The sequence below is a fragment of the Anser cygnoides genome, chromosome 26 (assembly GCF_040182565.1).
Source record: "Anser cygnoides isolate HZ-2024a breed goose chromosome 26, Taihu_goose_T2T_genome, whole genome shotgun sequence".
In the NCBI taxonomy this organism is placed as follows: Eukaryota; Metazoa; Chordata; class Aves; order Anseriformes; family Anatidae; genus Anser; species Anser cygnoides.
In genome coordinates, this window is record NC_089898.1 from 738,289 (window position 1) to 761,431 (window position 23,143).

Consider the following 23,143-nt stretch of genomic DNA (forward strand, 5'->3'; position numbering starts at 1 on the left):
TGTGCGAAATTCCCCCGAATTCCTTCGCCGTCTGGCCTGCCCCGGCGTCAGTTGGTGCCCTGTTGTTCTCGTGTGTGACCCTGGAGCACAAACAGCTTTGCAGCTCCTCGCCATCCCGTTAATTACATTATGTCTAACGAGAAGGATCAGGCGGAAGGGATTAAACTTTGATTCTGCTTCCGCGGTCCCAGCGCACAGGAGAGAAAAGCAGCTTTATCCGTTCAAAACGGGAGTCATTTTTCACACCCGCTCCAATCCCAGCGTTAATCTTCTTAGTTTGAGAGCCCGCAGGCAGCTCCCCGTGGCTGGCAGGGCAGGGTCCTGGGCTCTTCCCTTCCTTGCCCAGCTTGGCAGCTTGCTGTGTGGTGGTGGAAGTGATGGAGCTGAACTTTGCAGCCCCTGCCCCAGCACTTGGCTGCTGCCACAGCCCTGACCCTTTTGGTGGCTTCTCCCCTCCCTGAGCTGCCTTCTGCCTGTCCCAGCCGGGCAGAGCAGCACATTTGGGATTTCAGAGAGTTGCCAGAGGCTCAGCATTTCCTCCTGCCTGGGGCTGCAGCTGCTGACCGCATGGCCACGAGCAGCAGTTATCTGCTTGGGACGCAGCACGTACCCCGGCGTTTCAGGCGGGAGCTTCAAACATTCGGGGTCCACACGTGCACGGCACCCACCCCCAGAGCCCACCCAAAACCCCGTGGAGGGCACTTCATTGCATGAACACAAAGGCAACTGTCTGGGCTAGGACTTGCCTAGCTCAAGGGTAGGAACAGTTTTGCCCAGCAAACCCTGTCAGCTGGAGCAAGCACGTTGGCACCCTCGCTCCTGGGTGAAGGATTTGCATGATTATTCTGCATCAATTTGCCTTCGTTACAGCGCAGGGCACATCCAGCAGTCACCGCTCCCGACGAGCCGGTGCCGCAGCCCGGCAGAGCTCCGGAGACGAGGCCGGAGCGGGTCAGCGGCTGGCGGCTGCGGCTGCTGCCCTGCAGCGGTGGGGTCACCTTGCTGCCACTCAGGCTGCTGGCAGGGGGGTGCTTTGCATTTTGAAAGGCTGGGGCACGACCCGCCTCTCTGCATGCAGCGCCCCGAGCAGTGCCGTCTCCCCGCCGCACCGGCTGCTGGCTGCCGGGGCTGCCCAGCTCCCCGGGGAATTGGGCAGGTGTTTCCTGCAAGGCCATCGCCCTCCTCAGCGCTGGCCCATGTCACTAAGACCGCTCGACGGCAGGCTTTCTCAGCCCTGTCAGGGGCAGGGGAATGAGCACCAAGTGCCACGGCAGAGCCAAGGACCGGAGAGGCGTTCTGCTCTGGGTAAGGGCTGCTCAGCTGGAACGAGGGCCGTGCAAGCCACAGGATAGCACCAGAGCTGAGATTTCTAAGCCCTGTGGCAGACGAGGAGAGCTGTGGCAGGACGCTGGTGGAGCAGGGACATGCCAGCACGGCGCTGGGTGCGGCCTGGCCGCAGCCCCACGGCCATACCGGGGCGAAGGGCCCCGCTCCGTGCGCCCGGCGCGCCCCAGCAGCCAGCCGGCACGCTGCCCCTGCGAGCGCCTGACCCCCGGGTCTCCCAGGAATAACAGGGATGACCTCTGCCCCCCGCACAGCACAGAGGGACCCTTGTGCTCCCCACCGTGCCCAGACCCGGCGGCAGCGGCTCGGCAGCATCACGTGCTGCAGCTATCACAGCTAACGAGAGGGGCTGGGGGCTGCCCCGCGGTGCTGTCAGCAGGGGCTGTGGGGTGGCAGCCTCTGCCAAGCCCCCCCGGTAGCTGCAGCACTGCGGGGGCCACGCGCAGCCACTGCCCCCAGGCCGGGAGCGCAGCTGCCGTCCTGCGCTCACTGCTCGAGTGCTAGACAGCAGCAGTAAATCTGGGCTCGTTGCTGGAGACCCCAAGGAGAGCATCTGCAGCTTGTTTTCAGCGTGAACTCCTGTAAAAAGGGCACCGTCCCTATAAATCCATCATGGGGAAACTTCCTGGAAGCTCCTGTTCCTCTAATTCTTCGTGCACGGACACCCTGCCACCGTCGGGACACGCTGGAGGGGCCTCACACCTTCGCAGCCCGCCGCCCTGCTCACGGCACCTCCCCGGTGCCCAGCAGCGGGGGCTGGAGCTGCCCTTGGGCACCAAGTCCCGGCAGCTCCCCGAGAGCCAGCCAGAAACCTCTGCTGGGGCCATTCTCCACACCATGCTGCGCCCTTCCGTCCCTGAGCACCACGCAGATAGAGCAGGCTTTAAAGCCTTCTTGGAAATCACTGTCCATCGGCAAGGAGAAGGGTAAACGTGCTCAAGTCAAATATCGGAGGACAAGCATGCCGCAGGATGTTTCCTAGACCCGCAGATTAATCCCTAAGGAATTAATCAATAAGAATCTAATTTAAGAAGCTTTTACGCACCTGGGCCGCTGTCGCGCTCTCTCTGTACCACTTGCCCAGCCCTGCACTGCAGGTGCTCTCACACGCAGCCGAGGACGAGGCACTGGGGAGCTCTGGTGGCCGCTTATCTCTTATCTCTGGCTGGGGGTGTGGTGCCGGGCCAAGCTCTTCCCACCCGTGCTGTGAGCCCCATTCCCTGCCCGTCCCCGGGGACAGCGGGGGCACAGCAGCGGGGCACCCCCAGGGCTGGGGCCGTGTCCCAGGGCGCAGGCGCTGCACCCTCGCGGGCGCTGTCCCTACGGAGGGGTTAACCCCCCCCTTCTGCCGGGTTTGCATTCCTGTGTCAATGGGAAATGTGATCCCGAAGCACCGGCCCCATGATGCCCCCAGGAAACCCGGCTGATGACAAGCCGAGGCCGCAGCCACCGGGACTGCTCCGGCCCTGGTGGGATGCGCTGGCGGCTGCGGCGCGTCCCTGGCTCCCAGTGCGGCCAGGTCCTGGTATGGGGCCGGGGGGAGCCCCGCGCTGTGGCCGTGCCCGGTGGCTCTCGTCCCTCTGGGGAGGTCTCTGAGGGGCTGGAGAAGGTGCCGGGCGGACGGGATGTTGGAGGGGATGTGTCTGGGCAGGGCGAGCAAGGCAGGAAGGGCTCTGAAAGTGGGTGGTGGAAGAAATGAGCTGGACGAAACTAAATGTGGTAACGCCGCGCTCCTTCCATCTTACTGCTTGTCAAAGGGCAGGGATGAAGTGTTCTTCCTCGATGGAGACACCCTTAGGAGAGGGCCTTCGGCCCAAGTTACGTTCCCCAGATGCCCGGGGAGACTTCCAGAGCCCTGCAGAAGCATCCCCAGCCCTGGGGCTGAGCGCGGGTGCAGGGCAGTCCAGCGAGGGTTGGCCGTGGCTGGGGGGGACGTGTGAGCTCCGGTGGTGTCTGGGGGGGGTGCCTGGGCGGGGTGTGTGTGTGTGTCGGGGTGATGGGAACACTGCCTCTGCGCTGGGAGAGCCCCTCTTACAGGGAGGGCTGGGGCAGCTTGAGTGTCTGCAGGAGCAGGGAGAGGGCCGGAGGAGCCCGGTGATCCCACGAGGGAAGGTGAAAGGAGCCGCTGGCAATCTGGAGGGGGTTAGGGAGTTTAGGGTCTGCCTGTGGTTTGCTTTGCCTTCCTCCTCCTCCCCTCTTCCAGCGTGTGGGAGGCAGCTTCGTTCCGGCCTCAGCAGCAGCAGCAGCCTTGTGTGGGTTTGGCAAAATAAGCGGGCAAAGCTCTCTGCCCTGGTCTATAAATACAGCGGCTTCTTCGGGGCTGTCTAGACAGGAAGCCAGCCTGCGAACGGGGAGAAAACTCCCCATGTTAAAGGGGACCGGCAGCCCGTGCTGGGAGCCCGGGGAAATCCTCCCCAGATACCCAGATGTGTGCGGGAGCTCCTCCGAATGGGGCACGGGCCCTGTGAGCGGGGTGACCGCTGGGCTGGGCGCATGGACGGAGACTCCTTGGGCTCCAAAAACCCTCCCTTCCCTTTCCTGGGGGTGGGCAAAGCCGAGCACCAAGGACCTCACGCCCCGCTCCTCGCCTGGATCGGGGAGGCAGCGTGGCCACGCAGCGCCCGTCCATCGGCGCTGAGCGACACTGCTCGGCCCCGGGGGTCGCCCTCCTTCCCCCCAGGCTGGGAACCTGTTTAGCGTTGTCTTTGCTTTCATTTTATACCCTTGCAGGGGAAAGACATCTCCCTGGTTGTTTTGTTGCTGGCTGTGGCTTTTTTTTCGCTATAAATATCCGAGCGTTGCTTGAAAGAAAGAAGAAGGGAAAAAAACACCACTCTAGGTAGTGGGAGAAAAATCATAGCCCATGGGTAATGACACATAATTGCAGCCTTTCTCCTGATGAAAGAAGCTGCCATTGGACTCCTAAATGACAGCGTGCAGAAAACGCTATTATCAGATTATCTGAGTGGCGGAATCTTTGCAGCAACAAGGAGGCAAAGCGCTCCCTCCGCTCCTCCGGCCGGGCAGGAGGCGAGGCCGTCGCCCTCCCGGTCCCAAAGGCTGCTGGTGCACACGGGAGCTGGCCTGGGGAGGAGAAGCCACACACCCCCTGCACCCCCGTACCCAAATCCTCCTGGCTGCCCCAGCAGCCTGCATGGTGCTGCCAGCCGGGGGGGCCGTCCCTGCGCCCCCCGTTCCCAGCAGGGACGGGGTGCAGCAGCCCCAGGGGCTGGGCACTGCGGATGGGGCTGAGCGGATGTGATAAGGGGGTCAGATCGTGCCCTCGTGGGCCGGAGGAGATCTGCGCGAGTGATTTGTCTTTTGCTCTTTGCCTGTGTCATGGTGAAAGCTGTAAATTGCGGGCATTTGTTATCTGGAGCTTCCTCCTCTGCTAGGCTAAGGCAACAGCCAGCGGCAGCTGCTGTTATGGCTCTGATAGGCTTTTGCACCTCCATTTACCCCTGGAAATCTCTGCGGGCCTAGATCCTGCAGCCACAGGAGCCCCTCCGGGGGGGAGCCAGGAGGATGGGCAGTGCCCAGCAGAAAGCGTCTTGCCCCAGCCCTTGGGACAGCGGCTGCTGTGCTCCTGGCATCTTGGGGGGAGTCCTCCGGGGGCTGGCCCGCTCCGTCCCAGGGCCCTGAGCCTGCCTGGGCTCTCCAGAGGGGCCTGAGGAGCGTGGGACGTGTGGAGCACCAGCGCAGCTAATGAAAAGCGCTGGATGTCCCCCGGGACGGCTAATTAAACGTCGCAGCCCTGCGAGAGCCTGGCTGGAGCAGCGTGACATCCATAACAGCTCAGCTGCGGCGTGAGGGGGCAACGTCAAGCAAACATCATTAATTTCCCTCTGCAAATCGATCGGGGGCCAGAAGTCAAGCCCGCCTCGTACCGAAGGTACACGGCGGTGAATAATCCTCCTGACGGCCGCGCGCTGCTCACCTCCCGGCGAACGAAACCTCCCCAGGGCTGGAGGTGAGAGGAGCTCGCGGAGCCCTCGCCGTGCCTTAGCTGCTGCAGAAAGCAGCGCAGGGCCCAGGCCGGGGCAGGTGTCTGGGCCCTGCACGGGGCAGGAGCAGAGCCCCCGGCACGGCGCCGGGTGGGACCGGAGCCTGTGGGGCCGTCGGGCTGCGGGGGTGCCGAATGCTGGCCTGGCTGCTAGCACTGCCCCGCAACTGGCTGCCCCAACTGTTGTCTGCAGACAATAAAATATCATGTGATGGCTTAATGAGCCCCTTGGTACTTGGCGACGGCGGGGAAAAAAAAAAAAGAAAAGCTGGGCTCATGTCCTTTGAAGGCAAGGCAGGATGGCTTCGGTGCTTTGCTCTCCCCGGCTGTGCTTGCTCGCTGCAGCTCCTGCTCGGCCTCCTGAATGCCACGTCTGTGACCCAGCGTGATCCTGAGGGATCCCTGAGCACCCCTGGTCCTGGAGCTGGTCTCTCCTCTGGCTGGTGAGGTGATGCCCGGGCTGACTGGCAGCCAGGGGCATCCGAAGGATCCGTTTCCCTTCCTCGCCGTCAGAAAAGCAGCCGAGCGGCACCAGATGGAGGGTGTTACGGTGCTGCTAAGATGCAACCAAGGAAGGAAAAAGCTGGTTTGGGTCAATGAAAATAGCAGAAAAACCTCAGAGTGAGGAGCGTGCTTGGGCCAGCGAGCTGAGCTGCAATCCTGTGGCCCCGCAGCCAGCTCTTCACCCCAGGACAGCCGCGTCCCAGCACCGGTGTGGGCCAGACCGGGGCCGCGGGCAGCCGAGGCCCAGCTGAGTGCCTGTGGCTGCAGCCAGAGCCGCCAATAAGGCTTTATTGAGCCGGAGCGGAGAGGCGAGAGAGGGGGCTTCCTGTAAAGGCTGTACTTAGCTTCTAAATCACGCCCGGGAGCTAATGTTTGCTTCCCGTCGCTGCTGATTTTCCTGCGTCACATTTTCTTGGGAAAGCTGGTGTTCTGCAAGCTGCCGGGCGAGCTCTCCGTGGCGTACCCGCTGGAGGCCGAGGCCGGGAGCTCGAGAGGGGCTCGGTTGCTCTCCGAGATGGCTCCAGCAGACCTGCAGCAGGCTCCTCCGCACCACAGACCGCAGCTCGGAGAGCCCCGGCCTTGGGACAGCGTGCCTGAGCCGCTCGGCGTGATTCAGATGTTCCCCCGGTGGGGAGCCGCTTGCCAAGGTCAGCCAGCACACCTGGCAGCCTCCGCAGCGCGGGGGAAGCGGAGAAATGACGACAGGGACGGGCATCGGCGCCGGCCGCCTTCACGGCGTGGTTCGGGTCTCCTGCCCGAGCCACGGGACCGGGCTGCGCCCCCCGGTGCGCCCGCTGCCCTGGGTGCAGGCGTCCTGCAGCGGGGCCGGTGCCCGTCCAGCCTCGAGCACCCACGCAGCGGAGCGGCACACGTGTGTGCAGCCAGCCCCCGGCAGCCTGCCCGGCCCCTCCTGCGGGCTGGGACCCACGAGCCAGGCAGCTGCCCGCACCCTGATGGGCTCCGGCCTTTTCAGGGAGAGATGAAGCTGACAAAGTCTTTGTCCCGTCAGATCTTTCAGGGAAAGCTCTTTGTTCTTCAGCACTTGCTCCTGCCTCCCCCTCCCCAAAGCCAAACTAGATGCATCTGCTTTTGTTTTCTAAATGCAGAATTAGGGACTGAAAAGGCTCCCTTTGTAGTGGGGAGGAGGGGAGAGCTGCAGATCTTTAACTGGGAAACCTAAGGTCAGGGGGGAACCGCTCTATTGTGCCGCAGCTCTCCGCCTCCCAGCTCAGCCCTTCTGGTGTCCCCCCCCCTCTCACTCTGGTTCCCACTATAACCAGTCTGGAGACACAGGGAAACAACTGGGCAGGCTGCACTGGGTGCTCCCCAGCCGGGGCTGCGTTGGTGCCCACACCGTGCCCGGTGTTCCTGCGTCCGATGGCAGCGATGGTGTGGGTTCACCCGTGGATGGTGTCGGTGCCACATGGGAGCGTGCGGGTGGCGGGGGACACCCCACAGCCTCGAGGGGGTCGGCAGCCTGGCGGTGCTGTGCATGCTGATGGGTACGTGTGGAGCCTGCAGCGTGCCCCTGCGTGGGGATGCGGATAGGCGGGACTCCCCGGCACGGCGCGGTTCCCAGCAGGTGGTCCCACAGCAGGAGCACAGGAGAACCCGGAGGAGCGCTGCGAGCAGGAGAGGGGCTGAGCCCTCCGGTGAGCCTCTGCTGCCCTGCTGGCTGCTGCCACGCTGCCACAGGACCTGCCCGACACACGGCAAGCTGCTCAGCTGTTGTGGGAGCCAAGACCTACTTCCAGTTTATCTTAATCCTGTTCTTGATTAAGGGCAGTTAGACTGAAACGAGCCCAGGTTCATGTGAAATTAGCATCTGCATTGCCTTGAAGTCGCATCACAAACGCGCGTGTGGAGGAGCCCAGCACATCGCGCCCGAGGCAGGGAGGATGTCCACGGGTGGGCAGGGGCAGGGAGGATGCCCACGGGTGGGCAGGGGCAGGGAGGATGCCCACGGGTGGGCAGGGGCTGGCGCTTCCCTGCTGTGGCTGAGTCCTCATTCCCTGGCCCTCCACCTGTCCCCAGCAGGCAGCGAGCCCCAGCTCAGCCCCCGGGGCCCTGTTGCTCCTCGGGACCCCAGCCAAGGCTCTGGGCAGCCCGAGGCCACCCTTGGGGAGTGCTCGTCTCCCTCTCCGTCCAGCAGGACCTGTTCATACTCCAGTTGTGCCACCAGATGGTGACAACTTGTGGCCACTCCCTTGCTGAGCCCCGATGCGGTGCTGGGGCCGGGGATGCAGGCGGATCCCTGAGCCTCCCCGGAGCAGGGACGGTTTTCCCCATCCGAGCCTCCCGGTGATGGAGCGAGCAGAAAACCATAACCAAGGACCGGGAGCAGCAGAGGCACGGTCCCTTTGCCTTTCCATCGCGGGGAGGTGTTACAGCGCAGCCCTGGAGGATCCGTTCAGGGCCAACACCAACGAGTCTGGCACAAAGTCCGGGGTGGCTCTGCTGTCCCCGCGCTCCCTGCTCTCGGCTAAACTCTCCCGTGCTCGGTTCGCCGGGGGAGCGTCCCGGCGGGCACGTCGCCTTCCCCTCCCTCCCCCCGTCCGCACCTCCTGGAAGTCAGCCTGGAAGGGCACCGGGGCTCGGCACAGCGCCCTCCGCACGGCTGCCGCCGGGGGCGGACGCCCGGCGATCGGTTCAAACGCGGCGGCGCCGCTCGGCCCGGCCGCCGCCCCCGCCGCAACCGCACCGCTGCCGGCGCGGGGCCTCCCCCGGCGGCCGGGGGGTGGCTGCCCCGGGGGCTGCCCCGGAGGGGGGGGGGGAGCGCGGCCCGGGGGGCGCCGAGGGGGCGGCCCGGCGGCGACTACAAGCCCCATCAGGCCGCTGAGGAGGAGGAGGAGGGCTGCGAGGAAGGCGGGGGAGGAGCCGGGGGCAGGCGGCGGGGTGCCGCGGGAGCGGCTCAGTCCGGCGGCGGCGGGCGCGCGGCGGGGACGCGGCGGCAGCGGCAGCGCAGCGCCAGTGGCGGCCGTCGGGGCGGCCGCGGCTCCCGGGAGCGCCTCCCGCCGCCACCTCGGGGCCGGCCCCGCCATGGGGCGGCCGCTGTGAGCGCGGCGGCGGCGGGGCTGCGCCTCTCGCCCCGGCCGGGGCTCCCGTCCATTGTTCCCGGGAGCGGCGGGCACCGCGCCGCCGCCGCCGCCCCGAGGGGCTCCGGTGAGTAGCGGGGGCGCGCACCGGCACCGGCACCGCGGCGGGGGCGGGAGGGGGGAGCGGGGCGGCGGGAGCTCGCTTTGTGCCCCGGGGGGGGGGGGGGGGGGGGCCGATCGGGACCGCGGCCCCTCCGCCGCGCTCCTCGCCCGCCGCCGGGCGGCTCGACGGGGCTCCCGGCTCGGGGCACCGGGGGGGGCTGCGGCGTGCGGGCACCGCGGGCCCGGCCTGGCGGCGGCCGGGGCTCGGCGAGCGCCGGCCGAGCTCTTGCTGGCGGGTGCGGTGCCCGTGCGCGGGGGGGGCTCCGCTTCGCCGCCGCTCGGCGCCCGCCGCTGGGGCCGGAGCTGGGCGCCGGGACCCCCCCCCCCCCCGCGCCCCGCAGGCTCCGCGCCGGGCTCGGCGGCGCTGCGCGGGCCCCGTGCGCCAAAAGTTCGCGAGCGGGAGCCCGGCGGCCCCCGGGAGGGGGTGGGAGAGGTGGGAGAGGAGCCGGGTTTTGTTTCGTCTGGGGCGCGAGGTGTCGGGGCGGTTCGGCAGGAGCTGCGCCCCGACGTGCTCCAAAGTCCGGCTTGGGCTTTGTGTCGCCTCCGGTGTTGGGGAGCCGCTCGAGGGGAGCTGGGCGGCTCGGAGGTGGGGGGCTCGCCTCGCCCTCCACCCAAACTCCCTGCCAGGGGATCGCTCCCGGCGGTGCGTGGCGGAGGCTCGGGGAGCACGGCGTGGCGGTGCCGTTACCTGCTGGGTGTCCGCAGCCTGCCGAGCGCAGCCGGCGCTGGATGGGGCTGGCGCTGCCTGGCGAGGGCAGCCGGCCGGCCCACGGGCGTGGGCAGCGGGGCCGGGGGCTGCGGGCCCGTTCCTAACGCGTTCAGGTTCCACCGAGAAGCGCTGAAGCCGCCTCGCGATTTCCCCCCTGCGCCGGGTCGTTGGGTAACTGCGCGCTGCCTCGCGTGCTGCGGCTGGCCGCCGCGGCTGCCTTGCGGTGAATGTTTAAACCTTCACGGCACGGCTCGCCCGTTAATAAAACTGCTTGCGTTAATAAAACAGGCGGATTCGGAGGTTGCTGGTTTGTCGGGGTCCCAGACGGAGTGGAATTGGGATTCGTGTCCAGCCGTGAGCAGGCAGCGGCAGCGGTTTGCTCTCCCCGGAGGTCTCGGGGTGCCACCCAGCTCCCTGCGGGCAGCAGCGACCCTGCGCAGCCCGGGGGTGCTGCAGGAGCAGGGGCGCGGACCCCATGCACCTCTCTGGCTAGCAGCCATTTTCCCCGCACGGGAGCACTTCCTCCCCTAATCTCTGCGGTGGCTGGCGTGCACTGTTGCCTTCTTGTGTTGCTTAGAGGGGATTAAAACAAATGAGCACAGTCCCTGCCCCGGCAGGCTGAGGGCAGGAGCAGCGCCGGGCGCGGGGCTTCGCTGTGTGCGAGGCACCTGGCTGCTGCAGCTGTGCTGGGCAGGAGCCCAGGTCGCTTGCAGGGGCAAACTGGAGCTCCCTGTTTATTTATCTGCCTGAAAATGTAAACTGGACTGGGAGCTGCTTTGCCTCCAGCCCCAGCTGATTTCACCCTGGTGCTGTGCTCTCCAGGCCTGGGCTGGATCGCAGATGCTCGTCCCACAATTTGGCTTTCTCCCCGTCGGGGACCTCCTGCTTCTGGGGATGAAGGCAAATGTGAACAGTAGGGGATACGTTTGCCGGAGAAGTGCGTGTCCTTCCGCTCCCAGCAGCTTTCCTGGGAGGAGCTGAGTGCAGGGAAGCCCCATCCAAGCTCCAGCCGCCTCTCCGGCTGGATAACCGGCCTCTGCCTCTTCCAGAGGCTGTGGCTGCGTCCTGGTGTCCTCATCCTGGAGCGCTCCTCGGCAGAGCAGTCAGCGGGACCAGCCTGGGGAGGTTTTTGGGTGCCGATGGATGCTCTGCAGATCTGAAAACTGAGCCCTGAGGTATGGGGCCCTGGATTTGGGGATGCTTCTAAACCTGAACTGGTTTTACAGAGACCTGGGGGTGAGGCTGGGCATTTCCCCGTCCTTCCTGCCCCATGCGCCAGACCCCTGCTCACACCACACACAGTGTGCGGTGAACTCGGCGCTGGAGACACTCCTGGTAGCTTGCAGCAGGCTGTAACGCGTATGGCTGGGAAGGGTTAACGCTGTATGTGTGCTGCACAGTTGGATATTTATTTTTCCAAGCATGCGTCTGCTTTAAGCATTACAGTTTTTCCCTGTAGTTACATTTGCAGTTGTGTTTGCTTTTTATTTCAGCAAATACTTGGTTCCCGACCTGAGGCCGGGGCAAGGAGTGCTGGGTGAGGGGAAGGTTCTCCGCGTCCCCCGAGAGCTTTGCCTTTGCCGTGCCCTTCTGTCCCAAGGGAGCTCGGAGGGGCTGCTTGTGTTGGGGCTCGGAGAAAAATATCCGTCTCTCTTCTTCACGGCCGGGCACATGCAGCCTGCTCCTGGGGGGCGAGCTCGGGGAGGGTTGGGTGCCCCCAGCCCCCGCTCCCAGCCCAGGGCGCCCCAGCCGAGCGGCCACGCTCCTGCTTCTGGCACCTTGGATGCGTTCCCAGGGATGAGCCACGAGCCGGGAAGGGGCTTCCCCGCCACACTCAGCTCAGAAACGCTCATCGGAGGCGCTGACGGGGAGGGGAAGGGCCCTGCTTGTGCTGCGTGTGTGCCGACAGCTCAGCCCTGACTCACGGCGTGGGAGAGCAGAGGGCGAAAGTCCGGCCCCCGGTCGTGCCGAGGGCAGCACAAGCGACAGGTTGCACGGGGCTGCTCCTCGGGGGCACGCGGGTGTGCAAAGGCTGGGCTGGGGCGCGGGGTAGGCGGGCACGGGGGTGTTCCTGCCGGCGCTCCTAAATAGCTCCGTGGGTGTAATGGCCAGCTATAATTGCAGCCTCGGCAGGCAGGTCTCTAAGGGGCACTTAGCCCTGGTTCCTCTCGCTGCTTCCATTTTTAGTTGTTTGAATCCACCCCAGGCAGCAAATTGCAGCGTGCTGGGGCCGTGCGGGAGCGGGGAAGATGCTCTCTGAGGCTTGTGCCTGGAAGGAGCCAGAGACCCTCCCTGCCTGGGCTGCAGCCCTTCAGAGCAAGCGATTTCCTGTTGGGATTCATATAAAAGCTGAGCGGAGCAGAGCCATGCCTTTGTCTGCGCAGGTAGGAGCCCTCTCCTGCTACCCCAGCTCCTTGCAGAGGGCCCCCGGCTGCCCCTTCCACCGGCAGCAGCTCCTCGCTGCACACCAGTGTCCCCGGGCTGCAGCCGAGGGGAAGCTGGGGGAGCCCCCGCTTCGTCCCCACGTGCAGGGCAGGTCCCCGTCCTGCCCCTCTGCTTTCCAGCGGGGCCGTAGCTGCCGCCTGCCTGTGCTGGGAGCTGAGCACCGAGCTGAGCCCCCGCTCCCCGCGTCCTGGCACGCGGCTCCCTCCCCTTTCCCCCCCCGTGACTCTCCCCGCCGTGGGGGCAGCTCGTCGCCGCTGAGAGACCCGCGAGCAGTGGAAAGAGGCTGCTGTCGAGCCCCTGAATCAGCCGGCCGGGCCCGCTCCGAGGTGGATCTGGCGAAGGAAGGGCTTTGCTGCGCGCCGAGCCAGCACTGACTCACTTGTCAGGAACTGCCGCTCGCCGAGGTGCAGCGCGCCCCCCGCCCGCCCCTCGGCACGGAGCCGCCCGGGGGCCCACGCAGACGCTCCGCATTAGGGCATGTTCCGGGGAGCATGTGCTGTCGATAAACAAAACCGCTTAGAGACAGAAAATAATTTCCAGAAATACCGACAGACTTTTTTTTTCCACCTCCCCCTTCCAAACCCTGATAAATTGCTAACATTCAATCACTGCTCTGAAGTGCGCTGCCTGGCGCCTGGGAGCGCTGGGGCTCGGAGATAATGCCGGTGTTTGCTGGGTGCTGCTTTTCCCTGCCCGGCCTCGTGTCGATATTTGGGGTCCCAAACGCTCCAGCGCTGGTGGGGAAGGGGCAACTGGAGCCCCCAAACCTGCTGGAGCTCTGTGCGAGCCCCCCAGGCAGCACCCAGTGTTAAACGTGGGTCCTTCAGGGACGGCAGGGGCAGCTGCCCTGCCTGCCCCCTGGGAGAGGCGATGCTTTGGGAAAGGGGAGCGGTGGCCCAGATGCGGGGCCCGGTGCCGTCCCCATGCGCCTGCTCCCGGAGCGCCCGCCGCCACCACCCCGGCCAGCGCAGCCGGGCTGGGGTTATGCAATTAACGGGGCAGGGAGCTCGTGCGCGAGCCCTGCGGTAAAGCCCGGGGGAACAATTAATGGCTGCTGGTGTCAGGACCTCAGTCGGAGGCTTTGCGATGTCGCAGATGTTGTGGAGGACGGAGCGCGGTGCTTCGCGCGCGGCTCCCTGGGGAAGCAAGCGGCTGGCTGGGGACAGCCGAGGGCGTCCGGGCTCTGGCTCCAGCTGCCCGCCCCGAGCAGGGTTTGCTCGTGCTTCTTCCCACGTGGCTGAGGGAGGCTCGGCCCCGCCAGCGGGAAGGACGGAGGGCTGGAGGGGCACAGATGGAGGCCACATCCCTTCGGCTCCGGCACAGCAGCCACCCGGAAAGGTTCCTCAGCGGAGGGAGCTCTGTGTGCACTACAGATCCCGTGGGAGATGGAGGGGCTGGGGGTTGCGGCAGGATCTGCCGTGCCGAGGGTGCGTGGTGACACAGATAACGCCGTATTTTGGTCCGGGCATGGGGGACTTGCCCAGCAGGAGGTCTGCAGCGAGACCCCTGCCATTTGGGCGCAATCTGCCTCGCCTCCCTGCAGCCCTGACATCCCGAAACGGCTTCAGGAGCACCCGGCTTGGATTAACCACACCGGCACCTGCTGCGTCCCCGGGGCTGTGTCCTGGGCTCGGCGCGGTCTGGGAGCTGCCTGGGATGTTTGTAGCAGAAGATGCAGTGAAAACAAGGAAGAGAGGCAGGCGGGCATTTGCAAACGTCATGCCTGCAGGCATGTGTGTGCGGGAGGGAAGTGGCCTGGCTTCCAGAGCCCAATGGGAACACCTCTCTGGTCCCACAGGACTTTTGGATCTTGAGACTTCTCCGTTTTGCATATGGGCAGAGTTAGAGAAAACTAAAAGGCTTCTGCCAAGTCCTGAAGATCTGGCTAGAATAAAGGGAGATTTTTCTGTTGTTGTTGCAAAAATTTTACAACATTTCGATCTGTATTAGACTTGCTTTTTTGGTGCCAACTATGTGAAGGAGAAGGAAGGGAGTCGAGCAGAAACCTCCCCTCTTTTAAACAGCATTTGACAATTTCTCCCACCATTCTGGGAAATTCTGCTTTACTCGGTTCTGCTTTGCCAGCAATTTTGCTCTCAGCGCATCGGCCTGTTCGTTTTTTTGGTTGTTTTTTTCAGAAAAACCTCACCCTGCCGATCTGAGCGCTGGGTTGCTGGAGGCTGCGGGAGGTCCGTGCGGGTCGGGGTGGCTCTGAAGGTGCCTCCCGCTGGGCTGGGGACACGAAGTGTGTCACTTGCCGTGGCGAGCACGTCCCAGCGCGGTGCCCATGGGGCACCACCATGCCTGCGCCGCGGGGCTGTTGGTGGGGGCTCCCCTCTGCTGCCAAAGGGGCGCGAAGGGGAAGGGGCTGCGGGGCGTGGGGCTGCTGTGCGCCCTGTCCTGACTCTGCTTTCCTCCTCCGCAGCTCGCAGCGGCCGACGGCCCGGCGGAGACCCCCCCAGTGCCCCCGCCGGCCGACCCACCCGGGGCCCCCATGGAGTGGGAGCTGCGGAGCCCAGTCGCCGAGCAGTAGCCGCAGCAGTGGGATGTTTACCTGGAGGTGCCTCATCCTTTGGGCTGTGCTGGTCACAGCCGCGCTGTCTGCTGCCAGGCCGGCCCCCACCCTGCCCGACCAAGGTAAGGCGAGCGCAGCCGCCGCGCCGGCTCGTTCTTTGTGTTCCTCTTGGGGCGATAAGATACCGCTATCTCTCCCGCCTTGCAAAAGAGGCAGAGGCTGGGCTGAGGTCCAGCGCGGGGCTGTTGCCCGCGGAGCCGCAGCGTGTGCGAGGGCACGACCGCTGCCGCGTGCGGCTGCCGGGTGCCCTGGGGCCACGGGCTGGTGCCAGGAGGGACGCGGCGAGCGTCGTCTGCGAAGAGCGAGTTGCACGGGCATGAAAAGCGCGTGCACGCTTCCAGCGTCGCCTGTGGGTGGTGTGAACCAGGAGCGAAATGGTGGCGAAACCAAACAACGGTTTGGAGGAGGATACAGCCCCTAAAGACCTGGCAGAGGCTGGGAGTTCGGGCTGCCTTCTCCAAAAGCACCGGGGTTGGGGCCAAGGGCCGCAGGAACTCGCTCCGACGGCCCCGCAAGGCTCCGGACCCTGGTGGCACCTTGAGACGCGGTGGATGGGGCTCCGTGGGTCACCGGGCCCCAGAGAGGGCCGGCCCCGCGCAGGGAGGACGCTATAGCATTTCAAAGCACGGCCTTCGCTTGGTGAGGCAGAGAATAAACAGACCAGCCACCGCCGCCCGGGACTTCTGACTGGCTGCCTTTTGGTTTTAATTACCCGAGAATGTCTGGGCTGTGGGGTACGACTTTACTTTTTAAGGCTCGCTCCTCCTTCCCTCCTCCTCCCACCAAAACCCCAAAATGTGGACGGACGTGGGGCTGCCCAGGGAACAGTGGCGCTCCCCGTGCCTGGGGGCTCTTGGTGGCTCAGGACCTGAGACAGGAGCGTGTACCCCATGGCAGCAGGCACACCAGCGAGCAAACCCCGCTTCGGCTGGGGTCCCTGAGCTGACTGCGGGGCATGCAGTGTCCGGGGGCAGCAGGACCCCATGACGGATGCGGCCGCTGCGATATCTGGAGCTGTGCGCGTCCCCGGGGAGCTGCAGGCTGCTGCCACTCCCGAGCAGTGCCTGGGCAGAGCATCGCTCACAAGCGACCTTCCCCGAGACTTTTCCACTGGCACGTTCACTGCCTGTTTCTGTAAATAACGCGGTTGACAGCAGTAAACATGTTTTTCTCGGGAGGTTGCTTCTCCTGGAAGAGGTTTCGTGGCAGCGCCTGGGGGAACGATGGCCCTGGGAGGGCGGCGATGGCGCACCCGGGCTCGGTGCTGTGCGGGTGCACAGCAGCTCCCTGGGCTCGTGGAGGTGCTGCGCTCTGCTCACCCTGCTGCCACCCGGGGAAAGCTGCCCGGGTGCTCGGGCTGAAGGCTGGTGTGAGCCGAGCTGGGTTTGGGGAGCCCTGGGGAGCCCTGGAGGGAGCAGCGTCAGGCCGCTGGTGCTGGTGGTGGATGAGAGGAGGGAGCTGGGCCCTCGCCAGCCCCATGGCAGGGCTAACAATAACTCTGGAAGCGCTCCCCGACACGGCTCCCACCAGGGCGGCCCAATTAGTGCCACAGCAGGAGCCCGGCTGGGGCAGAGTCCGGCCCCTTTGGCTCCGGAGCCGGCTGCTGGGAACGAAATGTTCCCGGCGTGGCGCGCGCCTCCGCACCGGGCCGGGAGGGAAAAGGCCGGGCCCGGGCCAGGACCCGCGGCAGCACCCGGAGCTTCACCTGCGAGGGCAGGCTCCGGATCCGGCCCTGGGGGGTTTGGGGTCCCGTGGGGGCTGTGTGTGGGGCACCTGCATCCCACCCCGGGGCTGGCGCACCGTCCTTCCCCGCATCGCCCGCACGAGCATCGCCCGGCGGGCGGCTGCGGCCGCGCTCCCGTCCCCTCCGTGGCGGAGGCAGCAGCTTTTCCGGACTTTGTTCTAGATGTTTATGGGGTTTCAGTTTACTCCTGGTTTTGAGGCGGCTAAGCTCCCTTCCCGGGGAGCGAGTAATCCCCCACGCTCGCTCGCGCAGGGCGAGCGGCCCCTGCCTTAGCTGCAAAGGAGGATTTCAAACCGCCGGCCCGCCTCCTCCTCGTGGCCTGGGGAGGGGGCTTGGAAACCCTGCCTTTGTCGGGGACTTGCTCCTGTGATTGAAAAATCTGCAGCAAATAAAATATTAATGGGCACTTACTGCATTTTATAGTTACCTAAATTTGGAGGTGGAAAAAAAAAAAAAAGAAAGTTAAGGGAAAAAGCCAAGAAATTTCCATGAGCAACCTCCGTCTCCCTCCCTCACAAAGCCAGTCTTTGTCTTCAGGTTAAACAGAAACCTGCAGAAAATTGCAGAGGGGATTTTTTTTCCCCTCTCTCCTTGTCTGCTATTGTCCTCTCCGCTGTCGGGGCTTTTCCACTGCTCCGGGTCTGCCTCATCCCTGCGTGCAGGGGATGCCAGCGGCATGAAGCACCCGAGCAGGTTTCCGCGGGGAGCCGGGTGCTGCTGGGCCCCGTTTGGGGAGCAGCACGTTTTGGGGTGCTCCGATCCCTGGAGGCTGCCCCGCTGCAGCAGATGCCTTTGGGGGGACGCGTCCCCCCCTGGGGAAGGGCGATCGGGGGCAAGGTGTGGTGAAGGGGAGCCCCGTGGGCAGGGGCAGAGCCGGGGGCTGCAGCTCCCCAGCGGCTCCGAGCCCCCTCCCCGGTCCCCTGGGGCCGCGGTGCTGGGCTCTGCCCCATTTCCCGGCGCAGACGCTGGCCCAGCTGGCTGCGGGCTTATCCCCCAGGCCGCGGGGGCCCTGCTCCCAGGTCACAGGGCTTTGTTGTGGCCGCCTCGTCCCCGGGGGGCTTGCTCCGGACCCAAAGGGACAGAGCTGCGAAGGCTCAGAAACCTCCTGCACTTCTGCTGATGGTGGCAGCCCAGGATCGATTCTGGAGCTTGGGGGGGTGGCCAGCAGCCCCCACCTGCACCAGTGAGCCCACTGGCTGGGGGGGGGTCCGTCTGCCCCGGCCCCCCATTGCTGCAGCCACTCTGTCCCCGGGGCACCGCCGTGTCCGCTGGGGCATCACGCTGCTCCCTTCCCCTCCCAGCCTGTCGAGCAGGCATTGTTCCCCGCCTCCCGCCTTTCCACTCGGATGCTGTCACTCCAGCCCTTAATTGAGGAGGGAAAAAAAAAAGAAAGAAATATGAGTCTTTGGGAAAGGCAGCGGCGCTCGGCCGCAGCCCAGGCTGCGGAGCTGCCCTGTGCCTTGCCCCATGTGCGTGGGGCTGGCCGCTGCCCCCGTGGGATCGCGCCGTGCCCAGGGTGCACGAGGCGCTGCCGCATCCCCTCCTGCAGCTCCGGGGGAGAGGAGCGGGGTCCCCACGGCGTTAGCTCCCTCTGGGCAGCGAGCAGGGGCCCCGGCAAACCGCTTGCTTACTGCAGAAAGCCACGGGCACGTGTGTGGGTCCCCGGGGATGTGCGGGACCCCCGGCTGCCCCGAGCTGCCACCCCGCAGGCTCCTTGGCTCCTGGGGTGTCACAGGGGGCAGGTGAGCATCCACCCCGGTGGCCTCGCAAGCTGCTGGTGTGCCTGGTACTGAAACACTGCTGCACCTCATGCTGCTGCACCTCACTGCTGCACCTCACTGCTGCACCTGCACCTCACTGCTGCACCTCATGCTCACACTGCTGCACCTCACTGCTGCACCTCACTGCTGCACCTCACTGCTGCACCTCACTGCTGCACCTCACTGCTGCACCTCACTGCTGCACCTCACACTGCTGCACCTCACTGCTGCACCTCACTGCTGCACCTCACACTGCTGCACCTCACGCTGCTGCACCTCACTGCTGCACCTCACTGCTGCACCTCACACTGCTGCACCTCACACTGCTGCACCTCACTGCTGCACCTCACACTGCTGCACCTCACACTGCTGCACCTCACTGCTGCACCTCACTGCTGCACCTCACTGCTGCACCTCACACTGCTGCACCTCACTGCTGCACCTCACTGCTGCACCTCACTGCTGCACCTCACGCTGCTGCACCTCACACTGCTGCACCTCACTGCTGCACCTCACTGCTGCACCTCACACTGCTGCACCTCACTGCTGCACCTCACTGCTGCACCTCACTGCTGCACCTCACCTCACTGCTGCACTGCTGCACCTCACTGCTGCACCTCACTGCTGCACCTCACTGCTGCACCTCACACTGCTGCACCTCACACTGCTGCACCTCACTGCTGCACCTCACGCTGCTGCACCTCACGCTGCTGCACCTCACTGCTGCACCTCACTGCTGCACCTCACACTGCTGCACCTCACACTGCTGCACCTCACGCTGCTGCATCTCACACTGCTGCACCTCACACTGCTGCACCTCACACTGCTGCACCTCACTGCTGCACCTCACTGCTGCACCTCACACTGCTGCATCTCACTGCTGCACCTCACTGCTGCACCTCACTGCTGCACCTCACTGCTGCACCTCACTGCTGCACCTCACTGCTGCACCTCACGCTGTTGCACCTCACTGCTGCACCTCACGCTGTTGCACCTCACTGCTGCACCTCACCCTGCTGCACCTCACTGCTGCACCTCACTGCTGCACCTCACTGCTACACCTCACACTGCTGCACCTCACACTGCTGCATCTCACTGCTGCACCTCACGCTGCTGCACCTCACGCTGCTGCACTGCTCACGCTGCTGCACCTCACGCTGCTGCACCTCACGCTGCTGCACTGCTCATCTCACACTGCTGCACCTCACACTGCTGCACCTCACACTGCTGCACCTCACACTGCTGCACTGCTGCACCTCACACTGCTGCACCTCACACTGCTGCATCTCACTGCTGCACCACACTGCTGCACCTCACTGCTGCACCTCACACTGCTGCACCTCACGCTGCTGCACCTCACTGCTACACCTCACACTGCTGCACCTCACACTGCTGCACCTCACTGCTGCACCTCACTGCTGCACCTCACTGCTGCATCTCACTGCTGCACCTCACTGCTGTACCTCACTGCTGCACCTCACGCTGCTGCACCTCACTGCTGCACCTCACTGCTGCACCTCACACTGCTGCACCTCACTGCTGCACCTCACACTGCTGCACCTCACTGCTGCACCTCACACTGCTGCACCTCACTGCTGCACCTCACACTGCTGCACCTCACTGCTGCACCTCACACTGCTGCACCTCACGCTGCTGCACCTCACACTGCTGCACCTCACACTGCTGCACCTCACACTGCTGCACCTCACACTGCTGCACCTCACACTGCTGCATCTCACTGCTGCACTGCTGCACACTGCTGCACTGCTGCACCTCACTGCTGCACTGCTCACACTGCTGCACCTCACACTGCTGCACCTCACGCTGCTGCACCTCACACTGCTGCACCACACTGCTGCACCTCACACTGCTGCACCTCACACTGCTGCACCTCACACTGCTGCATCTCACTGCTGCACCACACTGCTGCACCTCACTGCTCACACCTCACTGCTGCACCTCACTGCTGCACCTCACTGCTGCACCTCACTGCTGCACCTCACTGCTGCATCTCACTGCTGCACCTCACTGCTGTACCTCACTGCTGCACCTCACGCTGCTGCACCTCACTGCTGCACCTCACTGCTGCACCTCACACTGCTGCACCTCACTGCTGCACCTCACACTGCTGCACCTCACTGCTGCACCTCACACTGCTGCACCTCACTGCTGCACCTCACACTGCTGCACCTCACTGCTGCACCTCACACTGCTGCACCTCACACTGCTGCATCTCACGCTGCTGCACCTCACACTGCTGCACCTCACTGCTGCATCTCACTGCTGCACCTCACTGCTGCACCTCACACTGCTGCACCTCACACTGCTGCACCTCACACTGCTGCACCTCACACTGCTGCACCTCACACTGCTGCATCTCACTGCTGCATCTCACTGCTGCACCTCACTGCTGCACCTCACACTGCTGCACTGCTCACACTGCTGCACTGCTCACACTGCTGCACCTCACACTGCTGCACCTCACACTGCTGCATCTCACTGCTGCATCTCACTGCTGCACCTCACTGCTGCACCTCACACTGCTGCACCTCACGCTGCTGCACCTCACACTGCTGCACCTCACTGCTGCACCTCACACTGCTGCACCTCACACTGCTGCACCTCACTGCTGCACCTCACTGCTGCACCTCACACTGCTGTATCTCACACTGCTGCACCTCACCCTGCTGCACCTCACACTGCTGCATCTCACTGCTGCACCTCACCCTGCTGCACCTCACACTGCTGCATCTCACTGCTGCACCTCACTGCTGCACCTCACTGCTGCACCTCACACTGCTGCACCTCACACTGCTGCATCTCACTGCTGCACCTCACTGCTGCACCTCACTGCTGCACCTCACACTGCTGCACCTCACACTGCTGCACCTCACTGCTGCACCTCACACTGCTGCACCTCACTGCTGCACCTCACTGCTGCTGCACCTCACACTGCTGCACCTCACTGCTGCACCTCACCCTGCTGCACCTCACACTGCTGCATCTCACTGCTGCACCTCACTGCTGCACCTCACTGCTGCACCTCACACTGCTGCACCTCACGCTGCTGCACCTCACTCCTGGCTCGGCCGAGCAGCGTGCCCGGGGCTGCGCGGCGATGTGCCTCTGCTGCTGGAGAGCCGGGTGGGAGAGGGCACGGGGCAAGGGCCGAGGGAAGGAACCGGTCGTGTTTCTACGTGTGCCCTGCGGCGTCTCCCTGCTCACCGGGCAGCGGTGGCGGGACCCCCTGGGCAGGGGTGACGGGACCCCCAGCCCGGGGGATGCCGCGGGGCCGCTTGGCCACCTCCGTGCGCGCCCAGGGGCAGCTGCGGGGGCGAGCAGGGAGAGGCACTTTTTAAATAAGAAAGAAGCCAATCCCCACGTCCCGGTAAGCGCTTCCTGTTGGGATTAGCAGAGCTGTGGGGCATGTGTGTGCTTTTTCTTCAGGAAATACCTTCAGTGAGCCCTGGTGGGGTTTCCAGGGCAACCGGCGGCCGGACCCGCTGCTCGCGGCCATTCAGCCCGGATTGTTCCTGCGCCGCTTTGTTGGCCGCTTTATTGCGCTCGCTCTGGCAAACACAGCGGTTCGCGCTGTTTTGTCAGGGCTGAATGCAGAACTTCTGCATTCTGGCGGCCGGGCTCTGGCGCGGGGCCATTTGCATGCAAAATCCTTTCGAGGGGGAAGGAAGGCGGGCGGGCGAGCGGCCGGGCCGCGCTGGGAGCAGGGGGAAAGGTTAATCTGCGCCACCCCGGCGGCCCCGGCCTGCTGCCCCGGCCGTCCCCGGCCCCGGCAGGGGCCATGCCTGGGGGAGCGGTGGCAGTTCCAGGAACCCGCTGACACTCTCCATCTGGCTCGCGCTCGCCGCGCTGAACTCCGCGCTCGGTTCCGTTTCGAAGCTGGAATAAGGCAATGAAACGGCTGCCGGCGGCCCTGCCGTTCGTTACGTCGCGCATCCACTTCTCGGGCCCGTTTCAAGGCGAAGGCGCGTTCCTCCGGGGCCGGGGTCGCCCCTCCTTGCGTGGGACGTGGGGGCCCCCCCACGGGCTGTGGGCGCTCCCTTCCCCTGTGGGACGGGACGGGACGGGGCGGGACGGGGCTCCACCAGCCCCCCTCTGCAGCGGGAAGCTCAGGATTCCTCCCCAGGCTGAAGAATTCAGGTTGAAAAGGGCACGGCGGATAGCTCAAATGTGCCAGATTTAACGTGCGTTGTGCTGGCTTCTCCAGGCCTGTGCAGTGATGCTGGAGCTGGCGGCTTTGCCTTAAAACCCACAGCAAAAAAAAAAAAAAGAAAAAACACAACCAGAATCTCTCAGCTGAAGGCCCCATCCTCAGCCCTGCAGAGAATGCCTCTCCTGGAGTTGTTCTGGGGGTTCCCCGGTGTCCCCGGGGACCCAAATTCCTCCTCTTTCCTGCAGTGCTGCCTGCAAGGGGGCCACAGCCACGTGGGGCTGGGCGCTTTGGGAAGGCTCAGGCTGGGAGAGGGGCAAAGCAGTGCTGGGGTGGCAGGCACACGGGTACCCGGGGCCCTGGGGCCGCAGGGAGCAGCAGGGAACCTTTGCGGGGAGGCTGCATGTGTTCCCTTACGCCTTATTTATGTTTTGGGTGGCTGTTTCTCCTCCCCGTGCAGAGCAGCTGGCAGACAAGGGGGGTGGAGGGAGCCGGAGCCCCCCCCTGCTGCAGCTGGGGGCAGGCACGGAGCCCCCAGCAGGAGCAGCACCCCCCGTGCACCCCGTGAGGGCCGGGCGAGCAGCGCCGTGCTCTGCTCCCTGCGCTTGGCTTCCCTGCCAAGCAGTAACGGGACGGGCCAGGCCCGAGCAGAGCCAACCGTTTGTCCGGCCGATTAAGCTTTCGCTAGCGGGGC

The 23,143-nt window shown here is 64.9% G+C and overlaps 1 protein-coding gene across 7 annotated transcripts in view; it reads left to right on the plus strand.

Moving 5' to 3' along the window:
• The first annotated feature begins 8,762 nt into the window (after positions 1 to 8,762).
• Positions 8,763 to 23,143, plus strand: part of FGFR1 (fibroblast growth factor receptor 1) — a 28,681-nt gene continuing 14,300 nt past the window's right edge. For 5 of the 7 annotated variants that reach the window (XM_066983508.1, XM_066983507.1, XM_066983509.1 and 2 more), the window contains exons 1-2: positions 8,879 to 9,013; positions 14,628 to 14,839. In XM_066983508.1, the coding sequence (XP_066839609.1) occupies positions 14,749 to 14,839 (91 nt within the window). In that variant the 5' untranslated portion in view covers positions 8,879 to 9,013; positions 14,628 to 14,748. Of the gene's footprint in view, positions 9,014 to 10,791; positions 10,933 to 14,627; positions 14,840 to 23,143 lie in introns of those variants that run through there. The other 2 variants (XM_066983510.1, XM_048047381.2) reach the window with 2 other exon arrangements.